Genomic DNA, 13,237 nt, shown 5'->3' on the forward strand with positions numbered 1-13,237 from the left:
CGAATATGGTAAGAGGCGTTACATTTCCCTGCAGTATTCGACCAATCACTACGCACTAGTCACCTGGCCAATCGTAGCACACCTCGCTTTTCAGAGCGATGAGATTTGTAAAATATCGGCGCGTTTCAGAGAGGCGGAGCAAAGAGGAGATACAAACATGCACGGTATGTGGAAAATACAGCGTTTTTGAACCTGAAATCGTGTATATACATTACATTACATCTAAAGCAAACAATAATATTCGCCTTTGCCGACTCAAATGACCCCTTTAACTTCCAGTCTGGTTATAGCGGTTAGAAATTTAACTTTTTATATATTATTTAATTAATATTTTATCGTATAAAAATGTTACAAAATTTTACCTTCGGCTTATTAACACATCAGTTAAGACATGAGGTTGAATTAATAATAAAAGATTTAACTTTAAAAAAAAAGCCATTTCAACCAGACACCAACATTGCTCATGTGGCTCCCCCTGCAGTCCATACGTCAAACAAACATCTTTCAGAAATGATGTCCACGGTAGTTTTTTCACTGTCAGGATAAGGATCTGACAGCGTTTTCAGTAAATCTGATTTTCAACGTACTTACGAGGTCAAAGACAAGAAACAACAATATTATTCAAGTAACATTTTTATTTGCCATTCTGTTACAGAAGTAAACATTCAGAGGGAATCATCATACAGCAGTGCTACACCTAGAAAAAAAAGAGGCATTTCACCTCCACCACATACCCACACACGCACACATCCAGCTCTGTAATCTCAATCAGAGTCACTACAAAATATTATTTCCACACAGGAAACCAAACACTCTTTCCTGAACAATTCATCTCACCAAAAAACTGTATGCATCCGTGTTGAAGAGCAGCACGTGACAAGTGCCAATCTGCCCAATTCAAACCAGCAGCAATAAAGTTTTGTGGTCTACAGATATATCAGAATATCTAGCCGAATACCTATAGCAGAATATCAACTGGAATTCAAGAAAGAAAATCTCAGACATGGCTACAACTTCGGCAACTTTAGATTGTCCTTGCTGAGCTGAGTGAAGAATTGGTGGAGCCGTCTCAGAGGCATTAGGGTGCGGTATGAAGAGATGACAGAAAGCTTCCTGTGACATCACTTCATTATGGCTGTTAAGGAATCCATCTGACTTATCATGAAACATCATCAATCTCATGGCCTGTACACTTATTATAAATGCTTTGAGATAGGTTACTCTCCAGATAGAAAAAGTGTATTAAAAGCAGGACTCACTCACCAAGATCAACACAATAATCAAATCTGATAAGAGGTTCAGTTAGTACAGAGGATCGATGCCTGTCAGAACTGGTGCAATTTCAACAAAATGCATTTACGATAAAGCTGCCACATAAACATTACAAACCTTTAAGAGTCACATTCAATAGCTACCAAAAATTGTATGCAGAAAAAAATGTGCTTCAACAGTTATGTATTTAAGAATTTGCTGGCACCACAGAAACCAAATGACCATTTTAGTGGATGTTCAAATAATTATTAAATAATTAGTTTATGACTCTCCACCTTATGGCAAAAAAAATATTTTTAAAGTACAGTTAATTCAATGAAACCTGAACTCTTTTTGTTTGCATTTTTTAGGTATATTATTAGTAAAGCATCCTTAAATTTTCTCGCACTTGTCAAGCCAAACACTGCATGCTTTGTATGGCTCATGAGACTAAGGCTTAGTAACAAAGGCTTGTTTTCTGAATAAAAAATAAGAAACATTACATTTTCAGTCCTCTTTTGACCTGTCATTATGGCCGCACAGTTCCAGAATTTCGATCCGTACCGTTCCACCCTTAAAAACAGGGTCACATTGTTCCAAGACTTAAGCTATGAAAGGACGTGGGTATAAAACCCTGGATACAATTATGATGTCACACTGACAATAAGTGAACTTTGCGTTGCTCTACAGTACATAGGGTTTTGAATGTGAAATGTTCAAGGACATTTTAACACGGAAAACTTGTTATAAGAATTATTACAACCCTTAAAAATAATAAAAGGGCTGTTAAAACTTTTTTTTAATTTGCATGAAGACATGTCCAATCGAAAGCATTATCTTTAGCTAGATTCACCTCCATTACATCCAGGCACCCTCAACCGTTTCTACTAAACCTAGCCATGCTTTGCAGAGCCTGCATAAGAATGCCACGTAGACCTTAATAAGCCGTCATAAGGAAAACAAAAAGTTGTTGCTCAATACAGTACATCATGTGCAGTACAGTACATCTGCAGATGTAGAGATAGACAGTTATTTGGCAGCCATATGAAGCTGAATAGTCCCATATACAAAAATACGGTTTTAGAAAATTTCAAAGCACAACATAAATAATAATGCTATTAATCATAACAATAGTCCTCATAAATAAAGTACATGACCAAACCGCATGTTATACAAAAGTCCAGCAGATTTGTAAAGTGTCTGTCATTACTTAAGAAAAGTTTAGCATCAGTGCTGAGGTGCGTTGCGATCAAAAACGCAAGAGACCATGTGTGTGTGAATGTGTGCATGTGTGTTTTAAAGCCCTGGTCTGCTACTTCGTGCCGTTGTACCACCTCTGTTATGGGAACGTGCTGGAAAAGTAGGAAGAATGGAATAGTAAGGAAATAAATCTGTGTGTGAGTGCCCAATCGTGCTCCTGGAGATGTACTATGTCCTGTCTATGCATATCATAGTTACAACGCTAATAAAACACACCAGCTATTTGTCTTGTTGTTATTATTCTTGTGACCTTGATGACCTGGTTCAGGTGTTTTATGGGTTGAAGCTAAACTCTACATGACGGCCAATCTCCAGGAGCAGGGGCACCCCTGCATTAAATGCAACTGTATTGCAAGTCTGCATGTGATCAAAAAACTCTGTAATGTTGTATATCTGTACAAGATCAAAAAATCTACAGCTTATTAAAAACCCTCCGACATTTGACACTTAGATCATGGTACTAAAAGATTTCTTATCAATTAATAATAAATCAGAATAATAAATAACTTTATTTCATTCCTCTCATCACTATTCCTAAAGTAAAAATCATGCAAGATTCATGACCTGAGTTAACTTGAAAAGATAAAATCTGAGAAGCCACTACATAAATATTATAAACACTTGTAATGCAAATATAGTTTAAATGAAATCTTTGAATGAATTCTCATTTAGGTCTCAGGCTAAATCAGCTTATTAAAACAAATTCTCGCTCACCTGGAAGTGGAGCTTTTGCCTCTGTCTCCTCCTCATGCTCGACTGGGAAGTGACCTAGAGGATGATGGGAATATGAGTCTATGAAGGAGGAGCTGCTGATGCCCAAACTGATCCCAGTCACACCAATTCCAAGAGAATCTGCACAAACACACAAAGCAAGGTTGAAGTTTTTGAACATTGCTCTATGCAACTACAATGTAAATCTTCAAGTTGTATGCATGTATGATCCAACCTATGCCAACAGATGCTCTGCCAGGTCGACCCTGCCCAATGGTGTCTATTCCAGTGAATGAACGTCGATAAGGGGTATCCGACTGAAAAAATAACAACCATTAACAATATACATACAAGCACAGGCTGAGCGTCTGTTAAAGCGATAAAGACCAACTTTTTGACCTTAAATGAATGTCTCTATAATTATTTAAGTGGTAGGACAACTTTTAATTGGACAAATTTTACTACCGTTGTTTCCTAAGCAGCCTCCTATCGGCTAAAATGGCACTTGTAACTGGTGTTCGGGCCGGTACAAGCCCCGCCTATCCCCTGCTTTACGGCGTACGGCATAGTTTTACTTGTTGCCTGGGAGAAGTTAGCCAACAGCTAACAATAAGACGAAACGATCTAGATCAACGCAAGTCTCCAAACCTTCACCATGGCACAGCCAGCAAATAAAACAAAGAGGAAAAGACAGAGAGTGATCAGAGGACATGGATCAATATCTGACGGACTTACACTCGGAGATGTGAGCTGCAAGAGCCAACGGGTTGCAAAACGGATGGAGACCTAACGTTAGCCTTCCTGCTAGTAATTTGGCTGTGCTCAGTTTTTTTTGGGCGCATTAACGTAACTGGTTTACAATTTATAACCGTATGGTAGACTAGAGATAATGTATTGTTGGCGGATCTCAATAGCTTACGTAGCATGATCGTGCCTCATCACAAATTTAGTAGTATGCTTGTTTTGGACTACCACACCACAATAGATGTTTTCTGGTCAAAAGTTGCTGATTCCTTATCTATAGTTACTGTGCTAGGCACTATTCCCATAGCAAGTTGAGTGAAAGTTATTGATTGCACCCATTACACAAAGCACAACGCCTGGCGAGTGTGTTTACGAAAATATAACTAGAGAAAATGACTTGCGTTGGTAACTAAACACATTCACGTCCACGCGTTGTGTTTTGGCTGACCGCATATGTGTTATGTAGCTTACGTTAGCAAGTTAGCTGCTATGTAGCTAGCACGTTATGTGCTAACGGCTAACCACCAACTGCTATCTCAGAATCTAGTTTGAACTATTATTATAGCCCAGAAGTATAACCCACGGGAGCCAAAAGAGCTTTTGTACATGCACAGTTTATGAAGTGACATGAGGTAACAGCGGTTTCTGTGTATTCAACAAATTCATGTGTATTGTGCTGCCCACATGGAAGCTTATACAGCGGAAATATTTACGACATTTATAACAGACAATTGCGCTTATCAACCACATGGGGGAACCATACACCAAAATGTCTCGTTGTCGCTTTAAAGGCCTGAAGGTCACTTGAAATGCTGGCTCAGGCTTGTATGTATACATGTGCGAGAGGGATTTACCCTGAAAGAGTGTGTAGTGTTGGGTCTGGAAAACACATCCAGCAGGTGCAGTTTGTCTCGGGGCTGCAGACTAACAGCTTCATCGGTTAATGCACTATGAGCTCGACTAGAAGAGCCTCTCTGTTTCTGCACACATAAGCAAACAGACCTTAGACACAATATTAATAAAGGAACACTGAAAGACGCAATGATTTGTGTCTCATGATTTCTGGATATGATCTTAAATAGCTAATCGTTACTAAAATACAGCTGAACGTGTTAAGTTTAACGCACCTGTATGAGCCGAGAGTGTTGTCCGGAGTGCGGGTGCTCTGGGTCTCCAGAGCCAATGGGAGGCAAGAGCGTATTTCTGCTGAGAGGCATGGGAGGTGAAGTCAAACGATCGCTGGCAGTCGTCCTGAAAACACACACGTTCTATCACAACATAAAAGGGACCGAAATAAATAGAAAAAAAAAAAAAAACGTACAGTCTTGTTCCTCTAACAACTTCTTCCATAGAACCGGTTGTAATGGGTTGTGTTACGCTGGATGTCAGTGGCATCAGGGTGCGAGGGGGTGGGTTCCGTCGTCGTGCTGACTGAGGGGGACGGGTCAGGGAGGAAGTGCTCTGTTCCAGGGCACGGCGGGGACGGGGTTTATTGGCCGGAATGATGCTAGAGCCAGGACGATGAGACAATTTCTCCTCAGAGTCCCTAGAATAAGAGAGAGAGAGAAAACGTCAGATTAAATTAATATTTAATTCTAAAACTTAGCATTCAGCAGCTGCTAAATATATGAACTAAAGACAGTATTTTTGTTTATCCTTTCTGTCTTTCCTATAGTGTTCTTACTGAGATATGCGGTCCAGAGTGCCCATGTTCCTTTGCTGCAGTGGAATGCCATGTATCATGATGAGGTCATCGAGATTGTGATGGGTAACAGCTGCCCCTACAGGCACTCGACTGGTCTGAGGGAAAACAGAAAAAGAGGGCCATAAAAATAAACAGGGAATAAACATCCCTGAATGAACTGAATAGCTTAAAAGGCAATTTTTTTTATAATGCATGTTTGCATATCTTAGTCGTTTTATGATAACAGTCTAGTTTATATCCATCAATGTACAACATGAAGTAAAGTGTGAAACACTGAAATATAACAAACTATATCAAGGAAGCACACCAAAAAAATACAAGGTTAACATAACATCAGAAAGTTTCAAAAGATCTGTTTGCAAGTAAAAACAAAGAGAAAGAAACCTGCCCAAAGACAGAAAACCTCTCATGCCCCTAAAACCCCAAATCCATCCTCCCCAAGTTTACATGTGGTTATAAGCATTGAATTACATACAGTAGATGACTTTCTCTGCTTTTTGGATTTCCTTCTTGCCTTGTGCTTTGAACCCCATGACTTTGAGCTCTTTGGAAAGAAGATGGAGGGGAAAATAATAGAAATAGGAAGAGAGAGAAAGGATATAGACGACAGATGGATGATGGGACAGGCAGAAAAGGGATCCGGGGAAACACAGAAACAAGGAAGTAAAAAGTTAATGATTTGAAAGCCTGGAAAAAAGCTAAAGACAGACAGCAGTGTAAAACAGCATTTGTGTGTCTTTTTTGAATGCTTGTGTGAGGACAGAGAAGACATAAAGCAGTGATGCCAAAATTTAAGGTGTGTTTCATTCAGAGGGAAAGCAAACCCAGGATGCATTGCAATGAAAAAAAATCCAAAAACGAAAGTCAAAAGAAATGTTGATTGTAAATATTACTTAGTCATTCTTCCTATATATAAAATAGAAATTGCTTAATTATTTAGAATCAGTACAGTAAAAAACTATGTAGAAATCTGCTAAACAATCCTAAACTTGAAATTACTCTAAAACTTCCCTCAAACCACCCTCCTGGAGCCCCAAAGCATTTGACTAACCTGGGCCTGCAGGCTGGATGAAAGCTGTTGTGTTCTGGTCTGGAAAAGTGGAGGAAGCACCGTTGAGGCGGTGGACAGCAGCAGAAAAGGATTCTGAGAGTCAGGACATGCAGGGCTGAGGGCTACAGCATTCTTCTCATCGTCTTATGGACACAGATACATTCCAGGTCACGTAAATGAATTACTTGGAATATCCACCAAAACTGAAAATTAAATCTACCTGACATGAAACCTTCCCAATGCCTGCGAACGAGCTCTTCCATCCAGCCAATCAGCTTACGCCACACATCATCAAAAAGAAGATCGAGCACTGCCTCCCGACGACACCGATAGGGCGAGACAGGGGGAAGGAAGTGTCTCTGCCTTCTGTTCACATACTCTCTTTCCCACTCCTCATCCCTACACGCACCGCACACATAAAATATTTACCGAAAAGAAGCTATGGAAAGAAAAATAGACAAATAATGATTTATACGAAACTACACTCTCACAGGTCCCTGCAGTCAAATGCGAGATATTCTTCTATCAAGCCCTCTGCCTCGATCACCCTGGGCAACTCATCTCCATGGTCACTGTTAGATGCGGTACTAGGGTGGGTCACCTCCACAGACGGCCTACATAAAACAGCCCTTCGACCCTGCACACACAATCTGACATGCACACAAATATTTCAATAATGGATCTAATGATTGGCTCTCTTTTGCAACTTATCACAAGCTGTTTAGGAACGCAAGAATTCTCACTCATTGGCCGTCTTCTCCGTGCACTGTCCGGCACTAGAGGACATGGGCATGTGTGCCGGTGTGGCGTACCACTGGAATCCTTCATCTGTAGGACATACCAGCTGCGTCCCAAGGATCCTGTTACCCAAAACAGGTTGAGTGATTAGGAATGACTCTTCCCACAATGCATTGTGCTTAAAATCTGAGCATGTATGTATGATAGTGTTTGTACCGTAGATGAGGGAATCGAGAAGCCCACTCTTGACATTCATCCTGCAGACCTTTGAGTTGAGTTTCACATTTTCTCTCGTACAACAGATCGTCGATCTCCTCAAACATATGCTGGACCTGTCTAGAAGCAGCCTTATCAAATTCCTTCAGATGTAAAGAGGAAAAAAGGTTCAACCTGTGACATATTTTGTTGAACAATCTATGCTGCTTAACAAATATAAGCAAGAAACGATCAAAGCCAGAAGTTGCTTGAGTTTAGTTTCTATTTAGCCACAGCGCCAAGCAGTTATGTTGTTCTCTTTGTTGCTGTTTTGACGCGGCCAAACCAAGACCCACTTGGACATCTATCCAAATTCCTGGTCCGAAATTCGACGTTTTATTAATTTATGTAAAATATCTGATATCTTGTTGCTGGAATTTCGTCACATCATGCCTGTTTAGGAAACAGTGTTAAACTGTGAGGAAAATCACACTTGCTCATCGTTCTACGACTCACATCATAGCCCCAGGAGAAGACGGAGCTGCGCTCTGTGGAGATGCCAGTTCCTGTGTAACTATGGATACCGGACCAGGATTGAGTGGTGTCGTCTGTGGTGACAGTCTGACATTCTGATCTGACAGATGTAGCAGAGGAATCATCAGACGTAAAACAAGACAGATTCAATTGCCATGATGAAACATGTCTAGTTTACATCCCTCAATAGAAAATACTTTTGTGGCATTCAAAGCTTTGTTTAGACAGGCAACAAAAACTACACTTTTGCCACATCTATAGTTTAGTAAACTAAAATGAATAAACACATCCTCATGAGCTGTCTATGACAAAAGACAATAGGCAAGCTTTTTAGTTCCACCTCCCTTTTTACAAGCCACTTGTATGTCTCCTACCGTTGTGCTAATACCTACTGTAAGTCTTTACTATGGAAACCAATGTAGAAATACCAGATATCGACTACACTGTCTAAACAAAGGATCTGATTTCACATCTTATAAAACAACAGTGTCAAAATGATAGAATTCTGGTCTTAAAAATGCAATTTAGCCTGGTACAGCTGAGCTGTCAATAGGACACACACCTGCTGTATGAAGACGAATCCTCCTGTAGATCATGCAGGTGCCTAGGAGGATGAACAGTATCATCGTCTGTCTCCTCTGGAAGAGGATGATGGTCCAAACAGCTGCGGGACAAGCCACGGCTACAAATTTATCAAGACCACCAGCAGCATCAGGGAGAGAAAAAAAATGAAGAAAACAGACAACAGTTAAAGATGTCAGGGAAGCTTTATCAAGCTTAAACAAAGCATGGATGCATTCACATTTCTGATGTTATTTGTTGTATGCATTCAAGTCCATGTCTAAATATTGTAATCCAAGTCTACATATTGTAAATCCAGTTTAAAATGTATGTATTCGTAAAAAGTCAAGTAGTGTCAAACAGACAAGGCGCCCAAACATGCTGTCATTCGGGTTTTGAGACCTTGCGTGTTTCGTGTCGGGTTAGTCTCACGCACATCTCCAGGCTGTGAGATACAGGCCGACGGCTGTATCGTGAAATCATCCTCTGATGCTGTTACATGCGCATCTTCTCCATCAATCCCGCGATGCCTCTCCGAGCCTCCTGTGTCCGGATAGGGCCACTGCCACACCGCTCCTCTCGCATGCTTCTACGGCTGCAAAAGCACAGTCAGACCACCCACAGGATCGTAAGGGACTGAAGGGATAAACCAAGTGTGCAGCAACCTGGGCCGAACCTGATATGTTACAGCCGGCGTGGATGACAGAAAAAAGGCCGCGACCATAAAACGAGTACTTCCTAATTCCAGCGTGTCTAAAACGGATTTATTGTATTTGCTTCATGAAAACAAAGGCATTCAAATCCTGCATCCATGCATGATTATGTACTGAACAACAATAACATGAATGTCATGGAGACCAAGCCTCTTGTGCGCAATGTCTGATGGGAAGCGTAGTTTTAAATATGGGTGGCAGCCTGGACGTCTACACCTCCCTCTAGTGTAAGGGAGGTATTATACAAGCTAGATACATATTTTATTTATTAGTTATGACAAAAAACGACATATTTCTTCTCAATAGAATGAAACATGTTGGGAGTTACAGCGTTTTTTAACCTTAAAACGTGTATATGCATTGCATTACATCTAAAACAAACGATAATATTTGTTTTATCCGTGTCAAATGACCCCTTAAAAAATTACATGTGCAACAATGAAATACAATAAAGAGAGAAGCAATATTTTTGTTGATCAGAAGTAATTTATAAACACAACCCATATCATACACAGATACAAATATCCAATCAAATCAAACATGTCCTTTGAAAGGGAGCTCATCTGCTCCCCTTCAAATCTGCACCATTTGTCTTTGTTGTCTTAATAAACTGGAATCACCAGGTCTTGGTGATTTTCAGATGGTTTAGTTGGTCTGCAATGTATTTGTGTTCAGGGAACTTGGCTTGTCTGGTTTCTTTAATTTGATGCCACATCCACTCCCGCCTCTCTGCTGCATGACCTCGCTCTTGTTCTAGCGTCATGTATGGCCGGCTGATCCAGTATTCATTCTCTGCTTCCTGCTCCAGTCGTTTAATCATATTGCACTTCATCTGCCAGGTAACTTGACGTGGTCGGCGGTGTTTCCCGATCCACTGCTTCCCTGGGATACCTTTCCGAAGAAGTGCCAAAGTCAAAAACATCCTGTAGCCAAAAATGGATTGTGGAAAGATTCTGTAAAAAAACAAAATAAGTTATGAATGTGAGATAACATAAATTCACAGTTATGTATTGATTACATGATCAAATAGGTTTTTTGGACCCAATTTTTTTATTTGATATTTTGTATACTATATTTACTTTTATATGACAAGGCCGATGTGACCTTGCCATGATAATCGTCAATTAAATGAAAAAGACCAAAAATAAGTATAGTTAATATACAAGCATGTATGTTTGTTTTAGATTTATCTGACACCGATTATGTCCCTTTATTTTTCTAAGTGATGTTTCTGTGAACGGGTAATAGGCAAACGTTACCCACAAAACTCTTGCGAAACGGACAACAGCGAAACTCTAAATATTCTATGTGTCAATAAACATATTTGTTTAGAGCTAAAAACATTTAAAATAGTCATTAAAACCCTTCATTACTTACATGATCTTCTCTCTACATCCAAGATCACCATGAGGAAGACGCACTGCTGCAAAATACTAGCGGTTTATTTAATGCAGCGCCACCTACAGCAATGGAGTCTACAGTGCACGAGCTCTCCCGAACGATGAACTTCAAAAAACATAGAAGGGCAGCTTCATTTATTCGGCCCAAAAGTAAAGCTGCCAAATTTTGGGGAACAAGGTTTTTAGACGTTTTATTCCATCAGAACGACTACGCTTGTTCATGAAATAGTTAAAGCAAGTGAAACCCCAAATGTTTTTTTTAAATAATGCGAAAAATATAAGACAGCATAAATCACATGACAAGACTCCGACCAATCAGCGTTCAAGTGTCGTAAACCGGAAGTCTCACAGGTCATGTTCAGTGGACTTTTCCAGGTATGTGATGTTTCTGTGCTGCGGCTCTGGTCGTGTTTTGGTTTGGAAAAGGTAGAAAGATGACAGCCAGAAAGTCCGGGTCGCGGTTAGAGACTGAAATAGAGCGATGTCGATCAGAGACACAATGGGACAAGATACCAGAACTTGTGCGACAGCTGTCTGCGAAACTAATCTCAAACGGTGTGTGTGTTTCTGTACATATTCTATAGGCTAACCTGTTAGCTCGGACTGTGTATGTGTCAGGCCTTCTGGGGAGAATCGATATCAGTGTATCACTATTTCTAAACGATTCATTGAATGACAGGTTTGTTTTAAGGTGTCTAAAATGAGATGTTAGTTGTTGCAAATGTTCAGTCACACAGTTGAATACACTTCCTGATTTCTGTTATAATTGTGTCCATTCATTGACATTGCTCTTGCTCAGTTTGTGACGTCAAGGAAGTAGGTAAACAATAAACATAATTGTGAGATTTCTAAAGAGGAAATTGTTCGAGGTTGATTCACTAAAAGGAATACCAGCAAATTCAGTTGCCCTTGCCAGTTTTGATATAAAGTTGTACGGTTTGAAGCACAGAGACTGAGGGAGGACGCAAGACTTGCGCGTGAAAGGATCAACTTAAACAAGCACACGTGACCTGTGAGAATGTGCTCAGTTCTACATGTGCACCACTGGATTATGCACTGTTAAATTTATGTGATTTGGCTGTGCATAATATACACTTGACAGCTCCCCATTCTTAAACCTTGTTGGTTTCTATCCCATAATGATAAGACAAAACGGGCATATGGAATATTCTGAATAAAGCAGCTTTTCATTTACTGGAGCAGGCCTTATTATTGATATTTTATACGGACCTTTTCACAATATTTTGTGTAATTTCTGTCTCATGGTACTTTTAAGTAGGTATGAAATACTTATCTTATCACCATTCCTTTGTATATTTCTGTATCTGTGGGCTGTCCTTCTACTACACTAGTTTATTTTAAATTAAGGTTCTATGACCCTATCAGAACAGACCACAGGGACAACAACTCAGATCTATCATAATGTATCATCTTTCACAGTTAATTGATAGTGAACTGCGTCTTGCTTGTGTTGTAGACGATCTTGGGGAACTTCTTCTGGGGGAGGCAAAACTCCAGCAGTACTTGAAGGAAAACCCTATCAAGCAGGGAGGAGCCAGTCCTCGCAGGCCCCGACCACAACTTCAGGAGGTTCGGAAACACCTGACAGCTGCACTTGATCGGGGAAACTTAAAGGTATACGACGTGTAGCAAGTGATGCTCCTTTTTGCCTTATCAGGATAGCTGATCCACAGTCATGTCAAACAAAAAGATTATTACTATTCAGACATGCAACTGAGTGAATAATGAATCACTGCAGTGGATTTCTAACTCCAGATAAGCATTTGTGATCATTTAGAAACATTCAAGTTTCTCCATTTCTACATTGTAGCACATTTAAAAATCATTTTTTGTTACTATTGCAGCCAACATTCATGGGACATTCTCTTATCGTGCTTAAGATTTTTACTAACTGGTTTTACCATATACCTATGGAGTTTGATTTCCAAATGGGAGAAAATTGTGTATATATATATAAAAAAATTAAAGTATAAGGAGTTTTACTGGAGGCCTCTTTTTGAATCATGGACTTTGTATATAGAAATTATACAACCTTTTTATGGGTAATGAAGTGCTAATTTCTATATCCTTACTATATCCTAAATTTCTTAATTTGATTGAAACCCGTCTTAGAATGAGTGCTTAACTGGGTAGTGTTTAAACATTTATACAAGATCTGTGTGATTTTATTTCTGACTAAAGACGGTTTCATCGGACGTATGCACCTTACCCGAAGTTAACTTCGGGTCTGTGTTTGGTAACAATATAATACTTAATTCTATTTTTAATTTATAATAATATTAAATTATACAAATATTTTATCGTTTATTAATTGTATTAAATTAAATCAAATCTCCTCAAGAGTTATTGATTC

General features: G+C 39.6%; 2 protein-coding genes across 4 annotated transcripts in view; one reads left to right on the forward strand and one right to left on the reverse strand.

Moving 5' to 3' along the window:
• Positions 1 to 1,440: 1,440 nt before the first annotated feature.
• On the reverse strand, positions 1,441 to 9,606 carry fam149b1 (family with sequence similarity 149 member B1). 2 transcript variants are annotated; one of them, XM_056768713.1, is made up of 17 exons: positions 9,427 to 9,606; positions 9,187 to 9,345; positions 8,752 to 8,871; positions 8,172 to 8,289; positions 7,677 to 7,819; positions 7,466 to 7,582; positions 7,214 to 7,372; positions 6,943 to 7,121; positions 6,723 to 6,865; positions 6,147 to 6,215; positions 5,651 to 5,766; positions 5,288 to 5,512; positions 5,094 to 5,217; positions 4,821 to 4,946; positions 3,458 to 3,539; positions 3,226 to 3,363; positions 1,441 to 2,603 (listed from the first exon to the last, which is right to left on the reverse strand). In XM_056768713.1, the coding sequence occupies exons 2-17, from the start codon at positions 9,231 to 9,233 to the stop codon at positions 2,548 to 2,550; spliced, it is 1,962 nt and encodes a 653-aa protein (XP_056624691.1). In that variant the 5' UTR covers positions 9,234 to 9,345; positions 9,427 to 9,606; the 3' UTR covers positions 1,441 to 2,547. The 2 variants fall into 2 exon arrangements, with proteins under 2 accessions (XP_056624691.1, XP_056624692.1); XM_056768714.1 differs by lacking the exon at positions 6,147 to 6,215 and having other exon boundaries at positions 9,187 to 9,606.
• Positions 9,607 to 11,259: 1,653 nt separating this feature from the next.
• Positions 11,260 to 13,237, forward strand: part of ttc7b (tetratricopeptide repeat domain 7B) — a 31,293-nt gene continuing 29,315 nt past the window's right edge. For both annotated transcript variants that reach the window (XM_056767404.1, XM_056767405.1), the window contains exons 1-2: positions 11,260 to 11,418; positions 12,341 to 12,498. In XM_056767404.1, the coding sequence (XP_056623382.1) occupies positions 11,298 to 11,418; positions 12,341 to 12,498 (279 nt within the window). In that variant the 5' untranslated portion in view covers positions 11,260 to 11,297. The remainder of the gene's footprint in view (positions 11,419 to 12,340; positions 12,499 to 13,237) is intronic.

Source organism: Triplophysa dalaica, chromosome 15, assembly GCF_015846415.1.
Source record: "Triplophysa dalaica isolate WHDGS20190420 chromosome 15, ASM1584641v1, whole genome shotgun sequence".
In the NCBI taxonomy this organism is placed as follows: Eukaryota; Metazoa; Chordata; class Actinopteri; order Cypriniformes; family Nemacheilidae; genus Triplophysa; species Triplophysa dalaica.

Bases quoted from the DNA above. Each gene is read 5' to 3' on its own strand.
- fam149b1 (XM_056768713.1), bottom strand. From the start codon at position 9,233: ATGATTTCACGATACAGCCGTCGGCCTGTATCTCACAGCCTGGAGAT. The intron at 8,872-9,186 runs GTGCGTGAGACT...ATAAATTTGTAG, and splicing joins GTATCTCACAGCCTGGAGAT to CCGTGGCTTGTCCCGCAGCT. The intron at 7,373-7,465 runs GTGAGAATTCTT...TGTGCATGTCAG, and splicing joins ACGGAGAAGACGGCCAATGA to ATTGTGTGTGCAGGGTCGAA.